Here is a 27,716-nt window from a genome sequence, read left to right on the forward strand (position 1 = left end):
TCATATGTAGGCACCACCCCGGCGTGCTGACGTTAGTTTGCGACTTTCCATGCCAGTAGCGTGGAGCCATGAAGAAAACTGAGAATGGTGTGCCAAAACTAGGGCCCTTAGTGGGAAGTACCTGTCCCTAAAAATCAGTTTGCAGTGTGGAGAGGATAGGCGGGTTGGTAAGGAATCTGCAACTAGAATATGTCTCTACCAGATATATCGTTACCGAAGGGAAGTAACTTGTACATGTGATAGAGACTTCTAGTTGCAGGTTCCTTACCTTAAAATTTGTTACCCGAGCAATACCATCCCAGGTGGTGGGCTGCGAACCAAGATCACACCAAAAAGTCCTGCAGGAGCGAACGTCCAAAACAGCCGTCTCTATGGACCTGACTGTCAAGGCAGTAATGCTTGGTGAACGTATGTAAAGACACCCACGTTGCGGCCTGGCAGATATCCAGGACTGGAATTAGTGTGCTAACGCTGTGGTAGCAACAGCTGCTCTGGTTGAATGAGCACATAAACCCTCAGGGGGTTGCTTTTTCTGCCCATTGCAAGATGGTCCACTTCTGCACTGCCTTCCCTTTCTTCGCACCCACATAACCACAAAGAGTTGATCGTCCACCCGGAAATCTTTGGTACGGTCTAGGTAGAACGCGAATGCTCTTTTTGGATCCAGACGGTGGAGTCTCTCCTCATCATGTGAGGGATGTGGGGGTCCATAAAAAGTAGGCATGTGGATAGCTTAGCCTATGTGAAAAGGCGTTACCACTTTGGGAAGAAAGGAAGCCCTGGTAAGACGCACCACTGTGTCAGGATGCACTGCTAGGAATGGTGGCTTCGAAGAAAGAGCCTGAAGCTCACACACTTTGCGAGCAGAGGTGATGGCAATCAAGAAAGCTGTTTTAAGGGTCAAGAGCCGTAGAGGACAGTTGTGGAGCAGCTCGAAAGGGGCACACATGAGGTATGTAAGGACCAAGTTCAACTCCCACTAGGACATGATGATCGGTACAGGAGGAAACATGTGAATAAGGCCTTTAAGAAACCTCCCTGCGGTGGGAGATTTGAAAAGAGAAGGTTGGTCTGGTAGCCTTAAAAAGGCAGAGATGGCATACAAATATCCCTTGAGTGTGCCCAGAGCAGAGCCCTACTGGGCAAGAGAGAGAATTAACTGGATAACCTCTGAGAGAGGTGTAGAGAGGGATCAACAGATTTTTTGATACCTCATGCCACAAATTTCTTCAAACGACAAGGCGTATCCCGTTTTGGTGGAGGGATGCCTGGCTGCCAAGAGGAAATTACAGGATTCAGGTGGAAGGTCAAAAGCCATCAACTGTCGCTGCTCAATCTCCATGCAAGGAGGCGGAGACGGGACAGGTTTGGGTGGATAACCGTCCCCTGCTGCTGCAACAGGGGCAGTCTGATCGGAGGATGGATGGCCATGCTCAATAGTTTGGGATATTAGACTCTTCGGTATTGGCAGGAAGGCATAGAGGAGGCTTGAGTTCCACTTGTGATGAAAAGCGTCACCAAGCGAGTGCCACCTTGGAAACTCCAATGAGCAAAACAGCTGACATTACGTGTTATCTGCGGAGGCAAACAGATCTAACCGAGGCTCTCCCCACTGCTGAAAGAGACCTTGCGCCACCTCCTGATGGAGATGCCATTCATAATTGACTATGCATCGAAGGCTGAGTTGGTCTGCTCTGACGTTCAGAGATCCCGCCAGATATTGAACCACCAGGTAAATGCCCTGGTGTTCCACCCATGTCCAGAGGTGAAGAGCCTCTTGACAAAGGGTCCACAACTCCACTCTGCCCTCCTTTTTGCAGTGCCACATGGCGGTGGTGTTGTCGGTGAACACCTGCACCACTTTCCGTTTGAGAGAGGGAAGGAATGCTTTCAATGCAAGTTGAATCACCCAGAGCTCCAAAAGTTTGATGTGGAGCCCGGACAACGCCAGAGACCAGAGGCCTATGATCTCCGCCTCTCCCATGTGGCCGCCCCATCCCAGGAGTGGGCCCATCTGTCACTACTGTGGGATCTGGTTGGGGAAGGGAGAGGGCTCTGCTGTTGACCCAATCTGGATTCGACAACCACCACTGCAGGTCTTTCGCAGTTCCCTCCGAGATCTGAACCATGTCGGAGTGATTCCCCTGATGCTGCGCCCACTGGAACCTCAGGTCCCACTGCAGAGCCTGCATATGTTATCTGGTATACTGGACCAGCAGGATGCAGGAGGCCATGAGGCCCAGCAACCTCAGAGTCATTCTGACCGAAATCCAGGATAGAGGCTGAAACATCGGTATCATAGCCCAAATATCCTGGACTCGCTTTTCGGGAGGATAAGCCCAAAACTGCACTGTGTCCAGAACAGCTCTGATGAGAGGGAGCGTCTGAGAGGGAGTCAAGAGTGACTTCGGCACACTTATAGTGAACCCCAGCGAATGCAGGAGGTTCCCCGTAGTCTGGAGGTGGGAAACGACTTTCAGGGACGTGTCCACCTTTAACAGCCAGTCATCGAGGTAGGGGAAAACTGGAACACCTAACCTGCGCAGATGGGCTGCAACCACTACCATCACTTTCCTGAACACCTGAGAGGCGCTGGTAAGGCCAAAGGGGAGCAAGGTGAACTGAAATTGCTTGTGACCTACCACGAATTGTAGGTAATGTCTGTGGGCCGGCAGGACGGGAATGTGGACACAGGCGTCCTGCAAGTCTAACGCTACTATCCAGTCTCCAGAGTCCAGTGCAGAAAGGCCCTGAGCTAAGGTTAGCACCTTGAACTTCTCCTTATTGAGGAATAGATTGAGGGACTGGAGGTCTAGGATAGGGCGAAGGCCCTTGTCCTTTTTGGGCACCAGAAAGTAGCAGGAATAGCAACCACAACCTATTAATGGCACAGGGACCCTCTCTATGGCTCCTTTGGCCAGGAGAGCCTTGACCTCCTTGCGCGAGAAGTGCCAAATGATCCTCCGATAAATGATCAAATGATGGTGGCATGGCTGTAGAGGAAGACTCGAAGGGGAGGGAGTAGCCCCTTCGGACAATCTGTAAAACCCACCTGTCCATGATAAAGGATATCCAGTGGGTCAGGTGATGGCGAATCCTGCCGCCAACTGTCCCGGATGTTCCAACGGACTAGGAAGGTTTAGAGGCAGAGGACTGGGCGGCCTGCTGACTCCCTGATCCACGAGCTCGTTGGATCCTGCATCCGTGGCCACACAGGGGCTGTACAGCATGTGCGGGTCGGTGGCCAGGTGGAAATGAACGCGGTTGCTTGCCCCTTCCTTAGCCACGAAAGGAGCGAAAGGCGGACTGATGGGGACGAGGAGCGGCTGCGAGGCCAAGGGACCGAGAAGTAGCCTGGGAATCCTTAAAGTGCTCGAGCAGTGTGCCTGCCTTGTCTCCAAAGAGACGAGTGCCATCAAAGGGCATGTCCATCAAAGATTGCTGGACATCCCCCAAAAAGCCAAACGTCCTCAACCAGGCGTGGCGTCTCAATGTCACCGTCGATGTAACCGATCTGCCCAGTGAGTCGGTCGTATCCAATACACAACGTACCATGAACTTGGCTGCGTCTCTCCCATCTGTCACAGCTTGGGAGAGAACGTTCCAGGCCTCTCCGGAACTCGAGGCAGCACGTGTGTGGCTATATCCCAGAGAGTAAGGGAATAGAGGCGTAGAAGGCATTCAGTGTTCACGAACCGCAGCATTAGACTGGCAGAAGAAAACATCTTCTCCCCCAAGGTGTTCAGTCTTTTTGACTCCCTGTCCGGGGGGAGCATTGGGGAATGCGCCAGAGGATGATGAAGCCTGGATGACAATGCTCTCAGGCGTCAGGTGTTGGGTAAGGAATCTTGGGTCATTCAGCACAGGCCGATGGCTGCGGGCAACCGTCCTATTCACAGGAGCCCTGTGCTGGGTTTGGACAAGGTCCCCAGTAGGACACCCTTAAGTGCATCATTGAAGGGAAGGAGGGGTTCTGAGTTGGAGCCGCCAACTTGGAACCAAAGGGGGGCCCTCACCGACTCCCCTGAGCCCTGACGGCACCAAGCGTGCGTCTGGCTGCCCAATATGAGGGCATAGCCTCATAAAATTCTTTAAGCTGAGCAGGGGTGGCACTGGTCCCGGAAAGTCTGGGAGGGGCGAAGCGGACCCAGACGGAAGCTCTGTAGACGGAGGCTTGGAGCTTCAACACTATTCCCGCGTTGCGTCATGCGAGCAACGGGGCGCAGCCAAAGAACGTTTCGCTTTCCTCGACTTCTTCTTCTTACCCGAATGTCCAGACGACTAGGATGAAGACAACTGTTGATGACTCCGGGACCGGTGGCCTGACCTTCAGCTCCAACGGGACCTGGAACGACACAGAGTCAAGTGTTGGGCCGCCATGAGCTTTAGGGACTGCTCCCTCAAAGCTTTCGGGTTCATGGCCTGACACTCTGAGCATGTCTCCGGGTCGTGGTTGCGCTCCAAACACCAGAGGCACATTAGGTGTGGATCCGTCACTGACATCATGAGGTGACAGGAGTCCCAGAGCTTCAATCCGGTTTTACGGGGCATCCCTTGACGCAAACCTAAACTCATCAAAAAACGATTTTGACAAAAATGTCATAGTCAAAAAATGACGGCTGGCGCAGAAAGAAAAGAACTGACGTTAGAGTGCTGGGGTGGCGCCTATATGTGACTGCGATGTCATCACGGCGACCAAGACGCCAACGACACCCATGGAGTTGACCAACGCCACGTAACAGCACGCAGGGGTACTTATTGCTCGAAGAATTTTTTTGGGATCCAGTCTGACGCCTCGGAAAAATTCTAAGGTAAGGAATCTGCAACTAGTAGTCTCTATTAGATACACGATGCACGCTGCACTGAAACATCTCTGGCTCTCACACTTTCATGGCATAGGGGTCTATGGGAGCATATCATGACCCCAAGGAGCATGGTGGAGGAGCTAGCAGGTAAAATTCTGGCACAAAATTCTTGATGTGAGTCAGCTCATCCAAATATTCAATCAGGCAGACCTATTGGAATTGCCAGATGGCAGCCAATATCAGGGGCTCTCATTTGATATCTATGGATCAAAACCAATAATGAAAAATAGAAAACTTCCAATGGCAAACTAGTAACAGTCTGGGCCTGACAAAGGGCCAGATGTATCATACAACCGATTTGCGCTTCTCAAATAGCGGTTTATAAGAAATCGCTATTTCAGAAAATGCAAAAAGGTATGTATGATTTTTGCGATTCGGTAATAGCGATTTCTTAAAAATCGCACATGCTATTACCGAATCGCAAATAGAGAATCTGTCCCCATTCGCACCTATGGGCCTGTTGGCGCATATCTGCGAATTTTTTGCATTTCCAAAATTGCGATTTCTTAACCAGAAATCGCAATTTTGGAAATGCAAAACCCCAGGGTGCTGGGGGCCTAAGGCCCCCTCTGCTGCACCCCCAATTTTTTTTTTGCCACATGTAAGGTGCACACATGCCAAAAGGGCATGTGTGCTTTACATGTACATTATAAAAATGCATTTTAAATGCATTTTTAAATTTTTCACATGGTTACCACCAGGTTCAACCTGGTGGTAAATAGCGATTCCTAAATGCCCAAATCACATTTAGGAATGGCTTCATACATGTGCTAAGAAATCGCAAATAAGGAATCCTTATTTGAGATTTCTTATGTAGAGAGTCGCAATTTGCGACTCTCTAAACAGGGTCGGAATTTTAAGGAATCGCTATTTTTGCGATTCCTTAAAATTGCGTTCAGAATGTCTTTCATACATTCTGAGCTGGCTTTTTGCATTCGCAAATACATCTGGCCCAAAGTCCCTGCAGAGGTGCTATGGTACAGATGTTGCAGTCAGGCGGGACAGTAAGACAAGGGTTCTTTAAGAGTAAGTTAAGCGTTCTTGAACTTAGTTATCTTCTCAGTCTTCAAACACCATAATTGATTTAAGGTTGGCCAAATGTGGTTCTTCTAAGGTGTCTTTGCCACAGTAGTGGATGCAGAGCTTTGAATTTTCTGCAGTCTCTGAAGATACCTTAGGATGCCAGTGAACAATGCAACAGTCCTGGAATGCTTAAATTATTTGCATTGCTTTGTTAAGCAATGGTTGCAATCTACATAGTGCCACATAATAATAATTACAGCTGCATCAATTACCTATTGCTCCACAAATTAAGCTTGGTCAAGTGAGACCAAAGGTGTTACCATTTTTTCTACAGTGGCTTATCTAAAACCATTCATCAGGATACATTTATAGTGTTCTGATAACTGAGTCTAAGTGCTCTTCAAATTTGCTGGCTTTTATCTATCTCTATTATCAGTAACTCAAAGAAAACTATCCATCAATTTAAGAGTGGCGGTCTCGGTGCAGTGTACAGAACAAAAGCCATAATGGTAAAGTCTAAGCAGAGGATGATTGATAATATGCACTAGAAGCTGTTTCTTCACTGCTTTCTCAACAGTATTTTAGGAAAGAGCATGCTAGTGGTAGTACAAAATGTACTGAGATCACTGGGGTAAGGTTTTTTTAAGAGGGGAGAGACTGGTCCCATTTTTTAGGTAACACTATAATCCACAAAGGCTGTTCTACCTCTGAATGTAGATGTTTGAAACAAATGGGTTATCTAAGTAAGATGTTGACGTCAAAGTGCACCCTAAATCAGTAAAGGCTAGTACGGCAAAATCAAACACACCTGAAGCTGACTAATACTGGAAGCAATGGAACACAATGCAATCAGTGACTGTAACTTTATTTTGAGTCAATTTTGTGTAGATACCATTTCGCATTTGGTAAGAACAAATCAAGCAACAATTACAGACTGAACTGAAAAATGAATAGAACTGTGGCTGTACCAAATCATAAAACATGGATCCTTGCAAGATACAATGTCAGGCTGGCAATAACACCGTATAGCCTGTTACCTTGAGTGTAATGATGAGATATTAGATCATTTGTTAGCAGAGTGAAAAATATGAGTGCAGCAGATGTGGTTTGGTCTTATTTAAGAAAAGTGTTAAAGGAACAAAAATAGGACATGTTTGTGCTCATCCATGTAACAGATTACAGAAATGATGATATTGCCTGACAATTATATTTTGGTGGAGGGGGGCTTTATTGTTACACTGATTACTAAAATGGACCAATTTCAATGTTGTTTAGTTTATGTGAGCGAACCATAAAGTCTCTTATTGTACATTTATTAAATGACTATTTTGAGTTTGTTTTGTAAGGGTATATTTTAACAACTTCTTTACATTTGACTATGCGTCATTTCTGGTAGGAGCCGTTTGCCAACTGGATGGCTTATATTGGTGTACTGATCTGTAACCTAGACAACTTGGTTCATCAACCATGTGTTGTCACCTCGGTGATTCCTTTTGCGACTTAAAAAAAACTATTCTTGACAGGCTTATGACTAGACAACCTTTCCTTGTATTTGTACCATTTAATTATGAGGAAAAATGTATTTAGCAACCATCTGCGGAGTGCCCTTGGTTTTGGGGTGTTTTCACCTTGCTCTTACAACCAGTTCACAAACCTATTAATGGTTGGGAGAGCAAATATGTTGAAGCAATCCCAGACCGACAGATTCCTTCAGGATTGTAAACCAGTAGTTCAGTTATCTCAAAATCCTAAACCAATAAGTTATAGAATAACCGTCATTTTGCAACAGATGCAAGTATTGCCACTGTTGTAGTGCTAAATGTAATAGCACAAAATAAAAAATAAAAACATTTGAAAAGAGGCTTGAAATAAAGCGTTTTTGGAAAAAAGTAGTTAATACTTCAGATGCACTATGTGACAAATAAAGTTTACGCTATTATGAAATTCAGCAGCTTCTTTGAATCTGTCATCTGATGTCAATCTTCATGTATTTTTATTATAACCTTACCTCAAAATACATGTCCGGCCAGAAAGGAAAATCTTCAAGTTTGTTCTCTTCTTCTCCCCAGCTGTCATTAATGTATGTGTTTCTCACAAAGGTTCTTGATTTCAGGCGAGGATTAAGGTGGAGTGCAATGTTGTTTGATCCAGAAGGCTTTAAATCGATACTAAACCTATTTAAAAATAAAATAATATTTTTTCTGCAGCTAACCAGTTATTTTGAAGAACAATGAAGTCTTAATCAGTACTTGGGCAAACTATTTAGGAGTTGTCTTAGAAGAATAAGCTACTTACCTTCAGTAATGCTCTTTCATTTGGATTCTCTACCTAGCCATAGATTTCCCACCTTAGAATAACCTCCAGGTGCCGGAGTTGATCCGGAGAATTTTACAGCAGTGCTCCTGAGCTGCTAGGTGGTATTGGGTAGCTCTGTGCTGACTCAATACTGCCCCAAATGTGATAGAGCAGAGGTGTGTAGGAAGCTGGCTGTGTATATACCATCTCAAAGTGAGAGATAGAGTGCACAGAGTCCAGGGGTTCCCCTTAGAGGTTGATAGTGGCAATAATAGATAATAGTAATGCTCTATTTGAGCAGTTAGGCTTCTCAGAGGGTAGTGTTAAGCATTTGTTGTACACACACAGGCAATAAATGGGAACACACACTCAAAGACTTAACTCCAGGCCAATAGGTTTTTATATAGAAAAATATTTTCTTAATTTATTTTAGAACCACAAGATTCAGAATTCAAGTAAATATATAAATTGTAAGGTACTTGGCACAGGTAGGTATGGAATTTTTAAGTAAAACAGTAAGGTACATTTGGCAAACATGGCACAAAGCTATTTTAAAAATGGACACAGTGCAAAAATCAACAGTTCCTGGGAAAGGTAAGTATAGTTAGTTTAGCAGGTAAGTAAAGCACTTACAAGCTCAGTCTCTGGAGCATAGGCAGCCCATCGTTGGGCGTTCAAGGCAACCCCAAACACCCAGCAACACAGGGCCGGTCATGTGCAGAGGTCAAAGTAGGGCCCAAATAAGATAGGAGCCTATGGAGACTAGGGGTGCTCTGGTTCCAGTCTGCTAGCAGGTAAGTACCTGCGACCTCGGGGAGCAGACCATGGGCGTTTTGTAGAGCATGGGGGGTGGGGGGGAATGTGGGGACACAAAATACACCCTCAGGTGCAGGCAGGGCACAGGGGGGCTTCTCGGGCCAGCCACCGACTGGGCAAAGATGAGGACCGCCTGCTGGTCACTCCTGCACCGGTAGTTGGTTCCTCTCTGGCCTGGGGGCAGCGGGTGCAGTGTTTCTTCCAGGCGTCGGGTTCTTTGTTACAGTCGCAGTCAGGGGGATCCTCTGGATTCTCTCTGCAGGTGTTGTTGCGGGGGTGCAGGGAGGTCGTCTCAGGGTGGACACGTCGTGGGAGTTGCCTGGGGGTCCTTGCTGCAGTGTTGGTTTCTCTGGATACGGGCTGGGGGCGTCATGTGCAGAGTGTTGGGGACTCACGCTTCAGGAGTGAGGTGAAAGTCCCTTTAAAGATGGTTTCTTCTTTGTTGTTTTGGAGAGAACCACTGTCAACGGGAGTTTCTTGGTCCTTTGGGTTTGCAGGGCAGTCCTCTGAGTTGGCAGAGGTTGCTGGGCCCGCTGGATGCATTGCTGTTGCAGGTTTTTTGAAACTGGAGACAGGCTGGTAGGGCTGGGGCCAAAGCAGTTGGTGTCCCCTTCTTCTCTGCGGGGTTTTCAGGTCAGCAGTCCTTCTTCTTGTTAGGTCGTCAGGAATCTGATTTCATGGGTTCAGGGTCACCCCTAAATACTAAATTTAGGGGTGTGTTAGGGCTGTAGGGCAGTAGCCAATGGCTACTGTCCCTGAGGGTGGCTACACCCTCCTTGTGCCTCCTCCCTTTGGGGAGGGGGGCACATCCCTAATCCTATTGGGCTATATCCTCAATGCCAAGATGGAGGATTTTCTAAGGAAGGGGTCACCTCAGCTCTGGACATTGTAGGGACTGTCCTGGCTGTAGGGTGACTCCTACCTGTTTTTCTCATTATCTGGGGCTGTGTCCAGGGGACCGGCATCTCCACTACCTGGAGTGCCCTGGGGCTTTGTAACACCAGGCGTGAGCCTTGAGGCTCACCGCCAGGTGTTACAGTTCCTGCAGGGGGAGGTGTGAGGCACCTCCACCCAGGACAGGCTTTGTTCGTGGTCACAGAGTGCACAAAGGCACTCACCCCATGTGGCCAGAAACTAGTCTGGAAAAGCCAGGCTGGCAGAGACCGGTCAGCCTAGCACTAGCAGTTGGGATGGCATGCAGGGGGCATCTTTGAGATGCCCTCTGAGTGCATTTCTTAATAAATCTCACACTGGCATCTGTGTGGATTTATTGTGCTGAGACGTTTGATACAAAACTTCCCAGTATTCAGTGTGGCCATTATGGAACTATGGAGTTCGTGTTTGACAAACTCCCAGACCACATACTCTTTATGGCTACCCTGCACTTACAGTGTCTAAGAATTGGCTTAGACACTGTAGGGGCATAGTGCTCATGCAGCTATGCCCTCACCTGTGGTATAGTGCATCCTGCCTTAGGGGTGACTTACCTATGCCACAGGCAGTGGGTTGTGGGCATGGCACCCTGAGGGGAGTGCCATGTCGACTTAGTCTTTTTCTCCCCACCAGCACACACAAGCTGTGAGGCAGGGTGCATGTGCTGAGTTAGGGGTCCCCAGAGTGGCATAATACATGCTGCAGCCCTTAGAGACCTTCCCTGGCCACAGGGCCCTTGGTACCAGTTACAAGGGACTTATCTGTGTACCAGGGCTGTGTCAATTGTGGAGGCAAAGGTACAGTTTTAGGGAAAGAACACTGGTCCTAGGGCCTGGTTAGCAGGGTCCCAGCACACTTTCAATCGTAGCTGGCAACAAAAGGCAAAAAGTTAGGGGGTAACCATGCCAACAGTGGCATTTTCCTACAAGGCGCATATAAGTGCCTCTTGTGGGCCCTAAAATCAGTTTCTTGTCTTTTTCTCTCCCCCACCCTCAGTCAAAGAGTGTGAATAATTATTGGTAACAGTGTGCTGAGTACTAACTTGAACTTTTTTTGATGTTAAAAAGAAAACACTTCCTAGAACATTGGGTGGGATGGCAGTGAGGAGTCTGTGGTTAGAGTATCCACTAGAAACAGCATTACAGAAGGTAACTAATTTGTTCTTCTGAAGGATAGTTCTAAATGTGGATTCCTGCCCTTAGAAGGTAGAGGGTCTGTGGTGTGGGCTCAGACCGAAATGTCTTGAAGCACTGAGTGGGTGAAGTGTCCTTACCTCCTCACCTGGGTGACACAATGGTAGTGCTTCATAAATGTAAGCCCAGACGCACACGTTGCAGCCTAGCAGATACCAAGGACAGGCACTCCTTGCTTCAATGTAGCCTTAGTCCTGATGGAATGAGCTCTCAGACCATCTAGGGGTTGCTTCTTGGTCAGTGCGTAGCAGATCTTAATGCAGAGGACTCTCCATTTCAACACCATCCTCTTCTGCACAGCCCCTCCCCTTCTTTGTTCTAGAAAACCCCACAAAAAGTTTGTGTACTCAATGGTCTTTGGTACATCATTGTAAAAGATTAAAGCTACCAACTGATGAAACCACTCTTCCTTATTAACAGGGTGTTGGGAAACAAAGAACGCTGGTAAAGTGATCGACTGCTTGACATGAAAGAGAGTCACAACTCTTAGCAGGAAAGCCAATCAAATGTCCAGCACCAATTTGGGATAAAGATAGTGTACAGCTGTTGCACTGAAAGTGCTTGCAATTCACTCGCATGACGAGCTGATGTAATCGCAATGAGGGAGACACTCTTCAAGATCAGGAGATGTAGAAAGAAACTATGCATAGGCTGAAAGGGTGAACACACAATGTATTTTAAGAATAAATTAAGGTCCTACTGAGGCATTACAGATGGTGAGGGAGGGAGCATGTGTCAAACGTTTGATAAACCTCACCACGAGGTGATTTAAACAAGGATGGTTCATCCAGCAAATGTAAAAAAGGCTGATAGGCATTACAAATAACCATTTACAGTGCCCTCTGCCAAGCCTTGCTGGACTGAAGACAAAACAAACAAAGTGACGTCTGACAGAATGGCCTGTAAAATGTCAGTGTCCTGGGCACCTCATCTGGCTGCAAACCTTTCCCAGTGTCCAGCATAGATGGAATTCATGGAGGGCTGTCACGTGGTGAGGATAACATTCACCTTTTGAGGCAGCAAATCAAAAGCAGTCAACTGTTGCCAATCAACCCCCAAGCACAGAAGTGCTAGTGGCATAGATTCGGATGGAGAACCCTGCCCAGATGTTGAGACAGAAGATCTTCCAGAAGTAGTAGCTTTATTGAAGGACAGATGCTCATGGTGAGGATTTTCGCGTACCACAGTCTCCTGACTCAATCTGGGGTCTCTAGGATGACTTAGTCCCAGCCATTCTTGACACACTCTGTCAAAATAGCCCCGTTCTATTGCAAACTTTGGCACACAACAATGTGGACACCGCATATTTTTGGCTGTGGTGCAAATATCCAGCCAGAGCTCTCCTCACTGACTGGGATGCAGGAGCCACTTGTGATCTGCCAGATGACATCTGCTCAGTTGGTCTTCTCTGGAATTGATGCAACCTGCCAGGTGGATGGTGACCAGGAAGTTGTTTTGGTGTTCAAGACACCTCCATAAGTGCAGAGCCTCCTGGCACAGGGGCCAGTACCTCACTCTTCCCTACCTTTTGCAGTACTACATGGGGGAGTCCTGTCTGTGAGAAACTGTGCCAGTCCCTGCCTGATTGATAGCAAGAAAGTCTATAGGGTTTAATGAAGTTCCACTAGGATGATATGGAGCTGGCTCTCCGCTGGAGCTCTCCTCCCTTAATCCCCTTCAATAAGCCCCTCCAACCAACCAGTGATGTATCAGTTATCAATGTCATGTCTGGGTTGGGGAGGGTAAGTGGTCTGCCCCATGACAGATATATCGGTCAGCCACCACTGCAGAATGAGGACTGTCTTCTCTGAGACCCCTGGATAGGGTCAGAAATATGGCCTTAATTCTGCACCCACTGAGACTTTAAGTTCCAGTTCAGGGCTCACATGTGCCACCTGGCGTAGTTGACAAGGAGGATGCATGATGCTAAAAGGCCAAGAAGCCAAAGAGTCATTCTCACCTGGATCGAACCCAAACCATTGGGATCATAGCTCAAATGTCCCGACTTCTCACAGTGGAGGAAAAGCTGTGAGCTCCACTGTGTCCAGGATCACCCCAATTATTGGAGGCCTCTGTCACAGAATCAGGTGGGACTTAGGCACATTTATGGCAAACTCCCAATGATGTTAGGAATTCTGACATGGTCCAGAGGTGGTCTAGCGCAACTGTGAGACACCATCAGCAGTCTTCTGTTGAGGTACAGAAATAGGCACTCCGACCTCCGAATATGAACATATGGAAGACACCCTAAAGGTTGCTGGTGAGGCCGAATGGGTGCATGGCAAACTTAAAATGCTCCTGAACACCATGAACCATAGGTAACAACTGTGGGACTGCAGGACAGGTATGTATGTCCTGCAAGTCCAGGGACACCATCCACGATCCAGTAAATAAATCATCTTAGCCAATATGAGCATTTTAAATTTGGCCTTCTGCAGGAAGGCATTCAGGAGCGTGAGGTCCAAGATAGGCCTGAGACCCTCAGACTTTTTTGGGATGAGGAAGTAGCAGGAATAACACCCCCTGCCTTTCTTCAAGTTCAGTTCCCTTTTAATGGTACCCCAGCATAGCAACAGGCATACCTCCTGAAGCAGGATGGACAGATGGTTTTCCAAAAGTCACTCTTGTGTGGGCGCTATTTGGAGGGGAGGAGAGAAAAGGTATGGAGCAGCCTTTTTGGACAATATGCAAGACCCCTCTGTCAGATGTTATGGATCATCCACCTAGGATGAAGGGCTGGCTCCTGTCTCCATTTGTTGGGCATGAGCCATTGAGGGCAAAGTAAAGCGGTTTGTTGGCCCTTTTAGCAGGGCAAGAGGAGTTGGAGAACTGGTGCTGCTGCTGGCTGTTTGCTGTCCACTGGTTCCACATCTGTGAGCACTTAAGGATTGAGCTGTCTACTGCATCACTGTCTGGAATGGATGACTCTCTGCCTCAATGCTTCATAAGTAGCCCCTTTATTTTTGAAACTTGGGGGATGGTGGGCGAAAGGGAATCATTTTGCACAGGTCAACAGCCCTAAGGAAGGCAATGCATTTCTGCCATCTTTAAAACATTCCCAAGGAGAGTATGCCTTCTCTCCAAAGAGGTGAAACACATCAAAGAGCATATCCAATAGCGATGCTTGTACATGGTCAGAAAACCTGAATGATGTTATCCAGGCTTGTCTACGAAGGACAACACTGGTAATGATTGCCCTGCCAATACAGTCTATAGTATCCAAGCCTTTGTGGATGATGTACATGGCCACATACTTCCTGTCATGGATCGTCTGAGACAAAAAGGTCCTCCAGGACTGCAAGCAAGATCTCAGTGGCTAAGGGCATGTGTATATCAGCCCAACAGACAGACTGCGTTAACTGATCTCAGTGACGGACTGGCAGAAGAAAACATTTATAATCAATCCTTTTGGGTTCTTTAACAGGAAGATTGGTCAGAAATTAATTAAGATTATGATTCACCTTACTGGTTGAGAGAAATGTATGACGAGACTCTGGAGTAGGGCGCTTGGTGAGAAAGTGTGTTACTGGGCACCGGCCTATGTTGCCTGGTCACCTGCCAGCTAACGGTTGGACCAGGTAATAGAGTGTCTGTGAAAGCAGCATTAAATAAGAACAAGGACTCAGATATTGCTGGCCTGGGATGGAAGATTTTTGTCAAAACATTTGTTTTAGGCTTGATAGGGGGCAGCTGTAATGATAGTAATTCAGCTGCCCTCTGCTGGTGGCCCATATGGTGAGACAATCTCTTGTCTTAGTGGAGGTATCAAGCCCAGTGGCATTTTAAAAATCTGGGAATAAGGAATCAACAGTATAACGATGGGGAGGGGGAGGGGGGGCAAACCATCTCCCTCATCATCATCAGTATCCTGAGGTGCACCCTGCTGTAGCACAGGATAAGATTCACAACCAAAAAGAAAATGGAGCCTCTGCAGGTAGCTGTGTCGCTTTAGAGGCAAGGGGCTAGTCAGGCTGCATGACAACTAATTGCACCTTTGTAAATTCATAGTGCAACATTGGCAGAGCTTGAGCCCACCAAGGTTTGGGGATGGACATGCATGATTGCTGATCAACCAGAATCGGCGCAAATAGCACTTTGCATAACATTTCATCAAGGAGGCATCCTAAGTGTGGTAAATAGGCATCTCAATGCCAACTGTGGTTTTTGATGCAAAGCCCTATCTATTTCAATGGTATACAGGGTATTGTGCCACAAAATACTACCACTTTGAAGCAGGTGCTGAGAGGGAAATCCCATTAGAAGCTTTAGGCTAGGAGGACACAATGCGATATACTGATAGCAAAGTTTAGGGGCTTATTTGAGTACCATTTAGAGATTGGTACGCATTTCACACTGTACACAGCTCAGGCCCTATGTCACTGGGTTACACCCACCTGATGAAACAAGTGTTGCATTGGCTTGAGTACTATTTACAGAAGTGATGTTTACAATAGAAAAAAGACTTAGTTGATGGACTCTTTTGAACTATTTTTTATTTAAAGACTATTATAGAATAAAGACAGTGGTGAGTGTGCTCCTGTATGAACTATATACCGGAACATAAAAATCCAAGCAGAGACCACTATTCTTCCTCTACACTTGGCACCCACATCATACTCAATGTATGTCACGAGCTTCGCCTACAAATTGTATTTACACTTGATTTAGGTGCGCACATCAGTCCTTCTGGCGACCCAATTTCTTTTTTAATAGATCAAAGTATTGTTAGACCTGACATCCTTGGTGTGGTATTCCCCAACCCATTTTGCCTTCACTGTTTTGCTAAATTTGTTTCTGTTGGTTTTAGGACCCTGTGCATTTTACCATTTCTAACCAGTGTTAAGGTGGTGGTGCTATCTCCTTTAAACATGAAAAAATTGGGCTACACGAATTGGCATGTTTAGTTTACTTGTAGGTTCCGAGTAAATGGTACTACATGCACCCAGGACTAGAAAATAAAATGCTACAAGTGGACCTGAACCTCTCATGTTGCAACCTACTAAGTAGCCTTTTAAAACATGTCACAGGCCTACCACTACAGCCTGTAGTGCAGTTTTAAACTTCCATTTTGACCCAGCGAAATAAACCCTTTGCAGGCCAAACCTTCCTTTTTAACCCATATAAGTCACTCTCAAGGTAGCACCTACAATCTCATAGGAAAGGGGTCCTGGTATTTAAAAAATAGGACATGTGTACTCAAGTATTCATGTCCTGGCAGTGAAAAACTCCCAAGGCCTATCTATCCTATTGACTAACACTGGGTTACCTTATTACATTTAATATGTGCTAACTTTGGATTGGGAGGAGATAAAGATATTCTGTTTTGACTCAAATGACCTGTAATTTGGAACTTTAATGGTAAAGACAGATTTCAAGACATAATTATGAAAATGCCACTTTTAAGAAAGATGGCTTTTTCTTGTCCCAACCATTTGAGCCTTTTGACAGTGTCCTGTCTCACATGACAGTGAATGGCTCTGCTGATGGGGTTTGTGTATTGCTTTCAGACAATAACTCAAATGGGCATAGTTTTGGACAGGCTGGGCCACCCTGACAGAATGAATGAGAAGGAGCTGTATCCAGCTTCACTTGTACTTCAAAGTGCTCTGCCTCCTGCACACACAAAGTAACCTTACACCAGGGTGCATTGCCTTTTTTCACCCCCAGGATGCTTGGAGCCTTGAGAAGGGAAGAAGAACTTTCCAGAACCTGAAGTGGGGGTAGGAGAGGAAGCCCACCACTTAGAGGCTGGCACCAGGTCTACCATGTATAGATATTGTGCCTCCAGAGCAGCTCATCAGTGTAGGAAAGTAGCCTCTTTCTAGCATGGTTACTCCCACTTTTGGCCTGTTTATGAGTGCGTGTCAGTGTGTTTTGCCTGTCTCACTGGGATCCTGCTAGCCAGGACCCCAGTGCTCATAATTTATGGCCTAATGTGTATGGCTGTGTAGTGCCTAACTGTGTCACTGCGGCTCTGTTAACCAGAACCTCAGTGCTTATGCTCTCTCTGCTTTTAAGTTTGTCACTGTAGGCCAGTGACTTCATTTACCAATTTCAATTGGCATATTGGACTCCTCTTATAAGTACCTAGTATATGGTACCTAGGCACCCAGAGCACTGGGGTTCCAGGAGATCCATATGGGCTGCAGCATTTCTTTTGCCACCCATAGGGAGCTCAGACAAACCCTTACACAGGACTGCCACCTCAGCCTGCGTGAAATAGTGCACACACTAACCATTTTCACTGCACTTAAGTAACTTATAAGTCACCTATATGTCTAACCTTCACTCGCTGAAGGTTAGGTGCAAAGTTACTAAGTGTGAGGGCACCCTTGCACTAGCAAAGGTGCCCCCACATAGTTCAGGGCCATTTCCTCAGACTTTGTGAGTGCGGGGACACCATTACACGCGTGCACTACATATAGGTCAATACCTATATGTAGCTTCACAATGGCAACACCGAATATGGCCATGTAACATGTCTAAGATCATGCAATTGTCCCCTATTCCAAATCTGGCACTGGGGAGCCAATTCCATGCATCCTGGGGGCTCCACCATGGACCCCCAGTACTGCCAAACCAGCTCTCTGAGGCTTGCACTGCAGCTACAGCTGCTGCCACCTCACAGACAGGGTTCTGCCCTCCTGGGGTCTGGGCAGCCCAGTCCCAGGAAGGCAGAACAAAGCATTTCCTCTGAGAGCAGGGTGTCACACCCTCTGCCTTTAGAAATAGGTGTTACAGGCTGGGGAGGGGTAGCCTCCCCAGCCTCTGGAATTGCTTTGAAGGGCACAGATGGTGCCCTCCTTGCATAAACCAGTCTAAACCAGTTCAGGGACCCCTTCTCCCCTGCTCTGGAGGGAAACTGGACAAAGGAAAGAGGAGTAACCACTCCCCTGTCCATCACCACCCCAGGGGTGGTGTCTAGAGCTCCTCCAATGTGTTCCTGACTTCAGCCATCTTGCTTTGTAAGGTGTGGGGGCACTCTGGATGGCTCTGGGTGGCCAGTGGAAGCAGGTGACGTCAGAGACCGCTCCTGATAGGTCCATACCTGATAAGCTAGCCAATCCCCCTCTCAGGGCTATTTAGGGTCTCGCCTGTGGGTTCACTTCAGATTCTGCTTGCAAGTTTCCTTCAGGAATCCTCTGCAACAACTTCAGACTCTTCTGACCTCGGATCAACTGCAGCCTGCTCCAAGAAACACTGTAACTGCAACAAAGTGTCTACAAGAGACACTTTTCTTCAGCAACCTCAGCTCCAAGTCAGCAACTGCAACAGTTTCCACAGTGTGCACGCTCTGGGGAATCCCTGTCTTCATTCTGCACCAGAAGAACCGAAGAAATCTCCTGTGGAGTGACAGAGTCACTCCCCTGCTCCAAGGAGGCACCTTCCAAGATGACGACCAGTACCCTGGGACGCCTCTCACAATGAAGAGCATGCTCCTAAGGACACAGAGGGCAGACATCATCGACACAGACTGTCCATAGGTCATGCTGACGCAATTTAGAGGAGGTAAGACCTTGCCTTCCCTGAGAACGACGGTACTCCTGTGTACTGTGTCTTCTTCGCCTCCTGAGGCCTCTGTACAATCTTTGCAAAATTCCTTTGTGCAGAGCCTGGCCCAGGTCCCCAGCTCTCCATCCTGCGACGCTCAACTCACTGAGTTGTTCTCTGGCGGCGTGAGACCTTCTTTTGTTGTGCTGCATCAACTGTGTTTTGCACCTCCTTTGAACCCAGATTCTGTGACTCCTGGGGGTGCTAGCTGGCATCCTGAGGGCCTCCTCCTCACACAGAGTTGAGGACCCCAGGTCCCTCCTGGGTCCATCCAGCGCCATTTTGACGCAAAATGCACTTTTGTCGTAGCCAAGGCTTGTTGGGACTTCCGACACGAAATCTCATCTGCAACGATCTTCACGCCGTGGGACATCTTTTCCATCAAGCAGGAACCCCCCTGGCATCTTCCTAGGGTGCATTCCTGCAGTCTTCGACTAACCAGGGACACTTCTTTTGCACCCACTTCTGGGTTGTCCTTCCTGGAACTTCTTTCGACTTCTGGACTTGGTCCCCTTCCTTTGCAGGTCTTCAGGTCCAATAATCCAGCAGTTGTTCTTTGCAGACTTGGTTGGCTGCTGCAAAATCCCCAAAACGAGGTGTAGTGTGTCCTATGGAAACTTGCAGCACTTTATTCCTGCTTTTCTGGGCTCCGGGGTGGGGTAATTTACTTACCTTTACTGTATTCTTACTCTCCCAGCGGTTTTGCACACACTACACTTGTCTGGGGGGAATTTGTAATTCACATTCCGCTTTCTTAGTATATGGTTTGTGTTGCCCATAGACCTATTTTCTCCCATTGCATTATATATGATGTCCTACTGTTTGCATTGTTCTATGACTATTTACTTGTCTAATTTTGGTGACTAGTGTATATATTGTGTATAATACTTACCTCCAGAAGGAGTATTGTCTCTAAGATATTTTTGGTACTGTGTCACCCAAATAAATACCTTTATTTTTGGTAACACTGAGTATTGTCTTTGCTTGTGTATAAGTACTGTGTAACTACAAGTGGTATTGCATGAGATTTGAATGTCTCCCAGTTCAGCCTAAGCTGATCTGCTATAGCTACCTCTATCAGCCTAAGCTGCTAGAACACTACTACATTTCACTAATAAGGGATAACTGGACCTGGTATAAGGTGTAAGTACCAAATGTACCCACTACAAACCAGCCAGTCTCCTACAATCAGAACTGTGTTGGACCTGTGGGAGTTAAAGAGGAAGGACTGCCTTGCTGACTGAGAAGGAAGACAGGACCTGCTTGCCTTTAACCCAGGCTAACCGGAGTGACTCCAAGGGTTGGTTGGCTGACATCCTGTGTGAGCTACACAACAAGCTTCAGAGGGCTCCCTGCAACTGCGAGACTTGCTGCAACTGGACCAGCCTGAACCCTGCTGACCTCTGCTGGTGTGAGTCACTGATCCCAAAGTGGTGCCTCTCCAGGTCCTAGACATTTGGCTGGCATTAGAGTATATTTTTAAAGAAAGGGTGAAAACCTGAGGTTTCGGCTCCTTGCGACCGCGAATGGGCCCCTTTGCACCAAGACTCCCCTACATACGATGGCTGCCAATGCAAAGCTCCAGTGAGACCTGCTCTTCGCGACTACAGTGACAACTGGCAATGCAAGACCTGCACTTCACGCTACACAACAACAGCTCGTGATGACTACCAATGCAAAACTACAGCAACCACTGTCCGCGACAACTGAATGACTCTTTGCATTATAATAATGCCCATCTGCAATGCTTAGCCTCCTCCATGGGGCCTTCTCCAACGCGAATTGAACTTTGTGCCAGCCTCAGAAGGTAACCCATCAGCAGAACTAAACTGCTCCCTGTATCTGACCCCCACTCCATTGCGGTTGGCCTGAACTTGTGACTTTCCCCCAGTTTAGTGTGACTATATGACCATGAGTTGTGCTTTGTGCTTTTAGGCGCTATGCTATTTTAATTTAAAACTGAATATCTCTGGTTCTACAGATTGGACTTTTTGTTCTGGTACCATTTCTCTATTTAAATGTACTTTAAAAAAAAAAAATTGTTTGGGATTTTTCTGGTATTGTGTTTTTGCTTAATTCCTGTTTGTGTGCTGCATAAATACTTTACACATTGCTTCTAAGATAGGCAGGACAGCTTGTGTGTCAAGCTACCAGAGGGTTAAGCACAGGTTAATTTAGCAACGTTTTCTGGTTTACTCCTGACAAGGATTGTGGTTGTTGGTTCAAATGGGGCTTCCACCCAACTCAACCAAAAGCCCACTTTCTTACAAGTTTGTTTAAGCATAGTATTTTGTACTGGAAGGTTATCTTTCCTCTACAAAACCTATGCTAGATATCACACACATTTCTTTCCACTCTGGTGCAAAGGTGTGTACATGGGGCTAAAGAAGTGTGCATGGGGCTTGGCAGCCTGTTTGAGCACCAGCACTGGGGATGAGAGCAGCAGCAACATATCTTGTAGATCTATAGCTGTGCTGGTTTAACCCTTGTGATGCATCGCAGCAACTTTGGTTTGCTCCGTTGTGCAATATTTTAGTAAATCTACCCAATCGAACCAAGATACATCTCTGCAGATCCCACTACTTCACAAACATTTAAAAAAATGGTATTGCAGAGGCATGGGATCTAACTGAAGGAACCGTAATAGCTTCAGGGATGGGTTTAGCATCTAACCCACTGCACACAATAAACTACTAGGTGATGCTTTTGAGTCTGTTTTGATCCTCTGAAATCATACAACCCTTCAGTCGACCTTTAAGCTTTCAAGTGGACGGCAGCCCAAAAAATGACAAGGCTCTTTTTATCTAAATTACAAACTTTGCTTTTTCACAAGAGGTTTCATGGGACCTAGCAAAAGCAGGTTTACTACCCTCTAAATTTCAATATGATTCTGAAACCAAAAAGAGCTTGAGTAAAGACTTTAGTATAACAAATATCTACTTATGTCCATTCATTTAAGAAGACATTTGTGAACAAGGTCTGAATCAGAGTGAAGCTATAGTTTCGTTCAACATATTTCCTATATTGTCCATGTAATTTTTAGATTGAAAGTGGTGAACCTTTCCCACAAAGTAATGTAGCTATTTAAGCATATTGCGCATGGGATACTGGTGTTAGATCCATGCATCCCACCCTCCACATGAAAGATCTCCACTTCAAACCACTTATATTTGTTGCATTCAGCTTTCTAACTGCTTGTGCTACTTCCATTACCGGTGGGTGCTAGGTTTACATGCCATTTACACAATATACCAGCTTAGGAGTCAGGCAGAATATTTCCCTGTAGTTAAGTAAGGCTAAGTAAAGCATCTCTCCCAGACTGCTGCTCCTAACTGGCATCGACAACTCCAATGCATTTGAAAAGTGAAACAAGTCTTCCTTCCTCCCATTTTGCAAGCCTTCATAATATACAGAACTGGCTATAGTACATCTCTTCTATGTGGCATTGCTGACTAGACTGTTTCCCCTAAGAGTCATCAGCACGCTTAAGAATAGTTTGATCCAGAAGCCAAGACATTGTACTACATCTCAGATGCTTGGAAAAATCTTCATTGGCTTTGCAAAAAGATTAGTTTTCACTTCATTGTCTCTTGAATCAATTTGATGGCAATCAAATTTTAAAATCCTTAATAAATAACTAGTATCCCAACTTTCCATTAAAAGAAGCAGCAAAGGCTCTTCTCATATCTCAGTATTTCTGTTATTGAAATGTAAATCTCATCCCAAGCATTAAAAGCTGCTGACCGAGGACTGTGAATTTCTCTGTCACAAGACATCAGTTTAGGATCAAATCCCACCTCTTGTCTTTAAATCGTCTGCTCAGAACCTACTGTTTCCTCCAATGATGCCCCTTTCCACCCACTAACTTCCACCAATCAGTCATTTGTAGTGACTGACTATGATGCTTTTTCTCCTGAGAGATAGCCCAGGTTCCTAAGATCGCAAGCTCCCTTCCTCAGTAGAATAGACACTGAATGAGAGCTGAACCTTGGAGGAATTAGTGAGTTAAGTAAACTGCCAGGACTCCATAATTTGGGCAGAGTTGAGGTAACAACGTTTTTTTCCCTAGATTACCGGAAAAATTAGAAAGATTGGATTGTGGGACTGAGAGACTGTGACATACTAATGTAGCTATTGACATAGTATTTGTAACGCCCATTTTACAGAAGTCCCCTGCAGAATAGTTAGTTACAATAAAACATTACAAGGGACACCAATACATCATTAGTTCAAAAACATATTTTGTACTCTCATTGTACGAACACTGTAAGCAGTGAAAAAGAGCACAAAATGGAGCAGTGCCCAGTGCAGTGATAGCGCTAAATAAATAGAATGAGTAGTGAAACAATCTGTAAAAAAATAAATATATATATATATATATTGTCATTGAATATAACAGTCAAAATAACTGGCAAAGTTCACTAAAGGCCAGGGTCTTCAGCTACTCGTCAACCTAAGTCCAATATATAACTAGCATCATTAATAGGCAAGTCAACGTTTCTACCCGTTTACAAGACTGAAGGTCATCTACAGTACGGAAAAATAATTTGAAGCATATGAGACCATGATAAGAAAAGATCATTGATGGTCCTTGTACAGTGGTACAAAAAAGAATTCATTTTCAAAAAAACACTGTCAGTGCTACATCTTCAGTGGTTTATGTATATAAAAGCGAGCACACTACTAAAGTTCTGGGTGTGCCACCTTGGGACAAATGTGTCATGTGGAGTTTGGAAGGGTAAATCTATACTTCACTATATGAACTTACCGTTCAATATTTTGTCCCTCAATGTTCTGTCCTTGATATTCTTGTATCTCAATATTGTTGCCGTTGATATTCAGTAGTATAACCAAAGGTGTGTATTCTGATCATAGGCATTTTATTGGTCCTATGTTTGAAATAGCAGACCGTCAAAATGTAGAGCAGAGCCTATATGTAAGGGGTAACCATTTATTTTAATTCTGATGCAGTTTTAAAAACCTACACTGTGGGCCTTATTATGATCTTGGTGGATGGGGTTACTCACAAACGTGACGGATATCCTGTCTGCTGTATTATGACCCCATTATTTCCTATGCAGATCATAATACGGCAGACAAAATACCCATCACGTTTGAGACGGAGTATTCAATCCGCCAAGATCGTATATCTTGGTCTAGTGTATATAAATCTCATAAAGGAAGGATTGGAAGTTTTGTTGACCTAGTTGCTTTTTATCCATCCTTCCATTAGTATGGAAAACTGGAAACATATAGAACCCACAACTTTAACTCTTAGGAAGAACAGAGGCTTGAAATGCCTCATCTCACTATCCCTCCGCAAAAGACACTGCAAGGATTATGGCATTCACACTTGTGTCAATAAAACAATTTCCATTTTTTCCCAGACTGGACATAATGTGTCTCAAAAATGAAAAGACCTAAAAAAGAAACACAGCTTAGAGCAAGTGTTACTAGTTAACACCTGCAAATCCTAAAAGGACAGCTAAAAGCTGGTGCAACAGTGGTGGGGGTCCAACATTAAAGAGAAAGAATGTGATTCAAAATTCAGAGACGAAGATATTAGAGTTAAGGCTCCCAGTTTTCTCTGTGTGCTGATTTTTACAGAGAAATACAGACAGAAACAGTGTGTTTTAAAGTCCGTTTTTTATTTTTAAATATAGAAAAAGTAAGGAAAACTGGTCTTTTTTTTTATGATTCTCACTACTGTCAATCATAAATGACAAGACAGTAGCTGTGTAGATTGAAGGATAGGAGAGTTTAAAAAAATAAAACATTTTGTAATTAAGTTTACATAGCAACAGACATACAGCTGTTAAAGCTGTTCTACAATGCAAATGCTTTCAGATTACTGTTTTGTACTGTAATTGGGCAAAATCCGTTGAACATTCAACTGTAAGTATATTTTTATTGGTGAAATAAATATGGAAATATATTAACTGCAGCGTCATCTTACCCTAGGGAAAATAATCTGAAAAGCACTATTTTGTTATTTTTCAAAAATCTCTTAAGAAAAGTAAGTCCCAGTTACTCCTGAGGAAGGTAAGACATACTTGGCCACCACAAAATGATTACAATATCTCCTTAGTTTTCTTTTGGAAACATTGGATCCACCATTTAGCCCTGTTTCTTTTTTTTTTAAACAAAATTTCCCAGTGTGGTGGGCGGGGGGGGGGGGGATTGAACGTAACAATCCACCCCGAACCAGCCTAAAAAATTTGAAAGTCGGCCCTATTTGAGAAAGGTAACTATTTCCCACCAATTAAAAAATCACTAGTGGTTACTTTTTTGGTCTGATGTTAGCTCCAATAACAGTAGGACGACACCTACAGTGCCATGGTTGGTGCCAGTGGTGAATGTGCCAGTGGGTGGCACCTTTCTAAGAAACATTTTGGGCATCACATCAGTTTTTCTTAATACATATTAAGCTCTGACTTTGTACCAATATGTTCCGCCTCTTTTTGGCACACCAAAGCTAATGGTTTGCTGTCTATGCATGTTGCATCCTTCCTCCATCCATGCTCCTTTATTACTGAATGTTATTTTCTTTTAGGTGCCCTAGGAAGCACTATAATGCTCTTGGAGGGTGGAGTGATACATAACAATGTTCAATATATAAAATATTGATGGCTGAAAGAAAGGACTCCTAGTGGTAGGTGATACCCAGATCCTCCATGATTTAATAGACAACATGCTATATATGTGGATGATGAAAGCAAACTACATAATATTCAGACTCAAATATATCTGGTCAGGACTTTGATTCTATATATCAATCAATTGTATGTTTATTTTGGGTAAAATCCATAAAACACATCAAAAAATACAATCACATCAAAGAAAAATAAAATAAGCAACATTTACAAATAATCAAATGTTACTATTTTGGTTTAAAACCAATAAAAATACATTATAGTGCAAAACGTGTACATCATTAAAATCAGTTTGAAGAGTCAAGACAGCAGCTTCCGCAATACGGTACTTTCTTCTTAATGTCAACATGATAGATAAAAGGTTAGCCACACTAGAGACAATAATTTCACTTGTATTAGATCCTAAAATTTTCAAGGAATTTACATGGTGGCTTATCCCCGATGTTCGACAATGGGTATAATCCATTTCCTAAGCGGACTAGCAAATGCACTGCTGAAAAATATCACATGTGCAACTGACTATCTCTCCCCTGCACACTAGGCACTTGTCATTAGCACAAGGTTTCTTATTCCATCTGATATAATAATGGTTAGTAGGTACGATCGTGTATTGAAATTTAATATACAGTTGCTTAGCAGTAGGCTGAACTAAATGATCTAAAAGTGTTCAAAGGCTGATGTACACGTGTGATCCAAAAATCTGTCTGTGAGACGTCCGTGGTTGCACTTCTGAAACTGTCCCTCACATATGTGGGCCCAATATTTGTTTTTTATTAATTCCTTTGTGACCGAAAGGCCATTAACAGCCAAGGTCTGTAACTCTAATTTATATAACATACATTTTACGTATCCCTTACACTGTATGGAATATTAGGATGGCATTTCAATTTCTTTAATTCTTCAAGGACTACTAGATATGGGCTTAACTCTTGTCTGTGCCACAGTCTATGCCAGCAAAGCAAAGGTCTTAATCTCATAATATGGTCTACAGGTTTATGCCCCAAATCTATTTACAACAGAAAAGGGAGACACTTGAGATATATTAAATCATTTTTTAAAATTGTCAACCTTAGGATGGTCTTACCTCAAACTTTGTGCCTTCTTCCTCCATTTTTGCTGACTTCGTTTTTTTCTGCGACTAGGACTCAGTGCATGTAACCACTGCTAACCAACGCTAAAATGCATGTGCTCGCTCCTTAAAACATGGTAACATTGGCTTATCCCCATTTGGCATATTTGATTAACGTGTAAGTCCCTAGTAAAGTGGCACTACATGTGCCCATGGGCTTTAAATTAGCTAGTGGGCCTGCAGCACTGATTGTGCCACTCACTTAAGTAGCCCTTTCAACATGTCTCAGGCCTGCCATTGTAGCCTGTGTGTGCAGTTGTAAACTGTCATGTTGACCTGTGAAAAATAAACCTTCCCTTTTTATACACTGACCAGCCCTGAGGGCAGGGTGCAGTATATGTTAAAGGTAGGATATGCACTTTTAAGTTTTCAAAGTCTTAAATTTGTTTTTCACTACTGCCAAGCCTACCTCTCTCATAGACTGACATCGGGGATACCTTATTACAGGTAACTAGTTCCTGTTTGGTATCTTTGGAATTGTAATGAAAAGTCCCAACTTATGTTGAAGTCAGGTTTTGAATTACAAATTTGAAAATGCCACTTTGAAAAAGTTGCCATTATCCTGACTTATCCATTTAGTGAATGTAGCCTCTCTTGGGGTCACATGACTGGGTGTACCTGACAGTTGGGATTTGTGTATTCCTCCTAAACTGCCACACACAATAGGGGACGTAGGTATGCCTGGATGGGCTATCCCTGGAAGGTTGGGAGGGCATAGCAGGTCCTTGCCCTACTTACACTTGAATAGACTGTGCCCTGCCTCGACACAAAGGGCTGCATACCCCCTGTAGTTAGTCTGGAGCCAGGACAGGGAATGCAGGATGTCTGGGGACTTCAAAAGGAAACCTCTAGAAGCTTCTTCCCCACTTCAAAAGCACAGCTGGGTGTACATACTGGACCTCAGACAACAACTCTTCAGTATGTTTCTGGATCTGTGGATACTCTGGCAGAAAGAACGACTGCTGTTTCTTCTGAAAGTACTGCCATTACTGTACTGGTCCCTTGATAAATTGCTGCCCTGCTGGCCTTCTGCCTGTCTCAGAGGGATTGGAACTGCACCTGAACCCAGGACTCCCAGAGTGCCTCCAAGGGCTAATCTGCTGGCCTCCTGTTTAGAGCCACAGGGACATAACAGGTTCCCAACCACCTGAACCTGCTCCCAGATCCATCTGGAGCAAGCCTCCTGTCCCCCACGTGGTGCCTCTTAATTCGAGTACCCTTGGTGTGGCTTCAGGCTGAATTTAAGTTTTTGGGGTCT

The 27,716-nt window shown here is 45.1% G+C and overlaps 1 protein-coding gene across 1 annotated transcript in view; it reads right to left on the reverse strand.

Moving 5' to 3' along the window:
- The window catches only part of LGALS8 (galectin 8), a 225,922-nt gene that overhangs the window by 25,202 nt on the left and 173,004 nt on the right, over positions 1 to 27,716 (reverse strand). The window contains exon 9 of the mRNA XM_069234484.1: positions 7,897 to 8,062. Coding sequence (XP_069090585.1) covers positions 7,897 to 8,062 — 166 coding nt within the window. The remainder of the gene's footprint in view (positions 1 to 7,896; positions 8,063 to 27,716) is intronic.

Source organism: Pleurodeles waltl, chromosome 5 (genome assembly GCF_031143425.1).
Source record: "Pleurodeles waltl isolate 20211129_DDA chromosome 5, aPleWal1.hap1.20221129, whole genome shotgun sequence".
NCBI lineage: Eukaryota > Metazoa > Chordata > Amphibia > Caudata > Salamandridae > Pleurodeles > Pleurodeles waltl.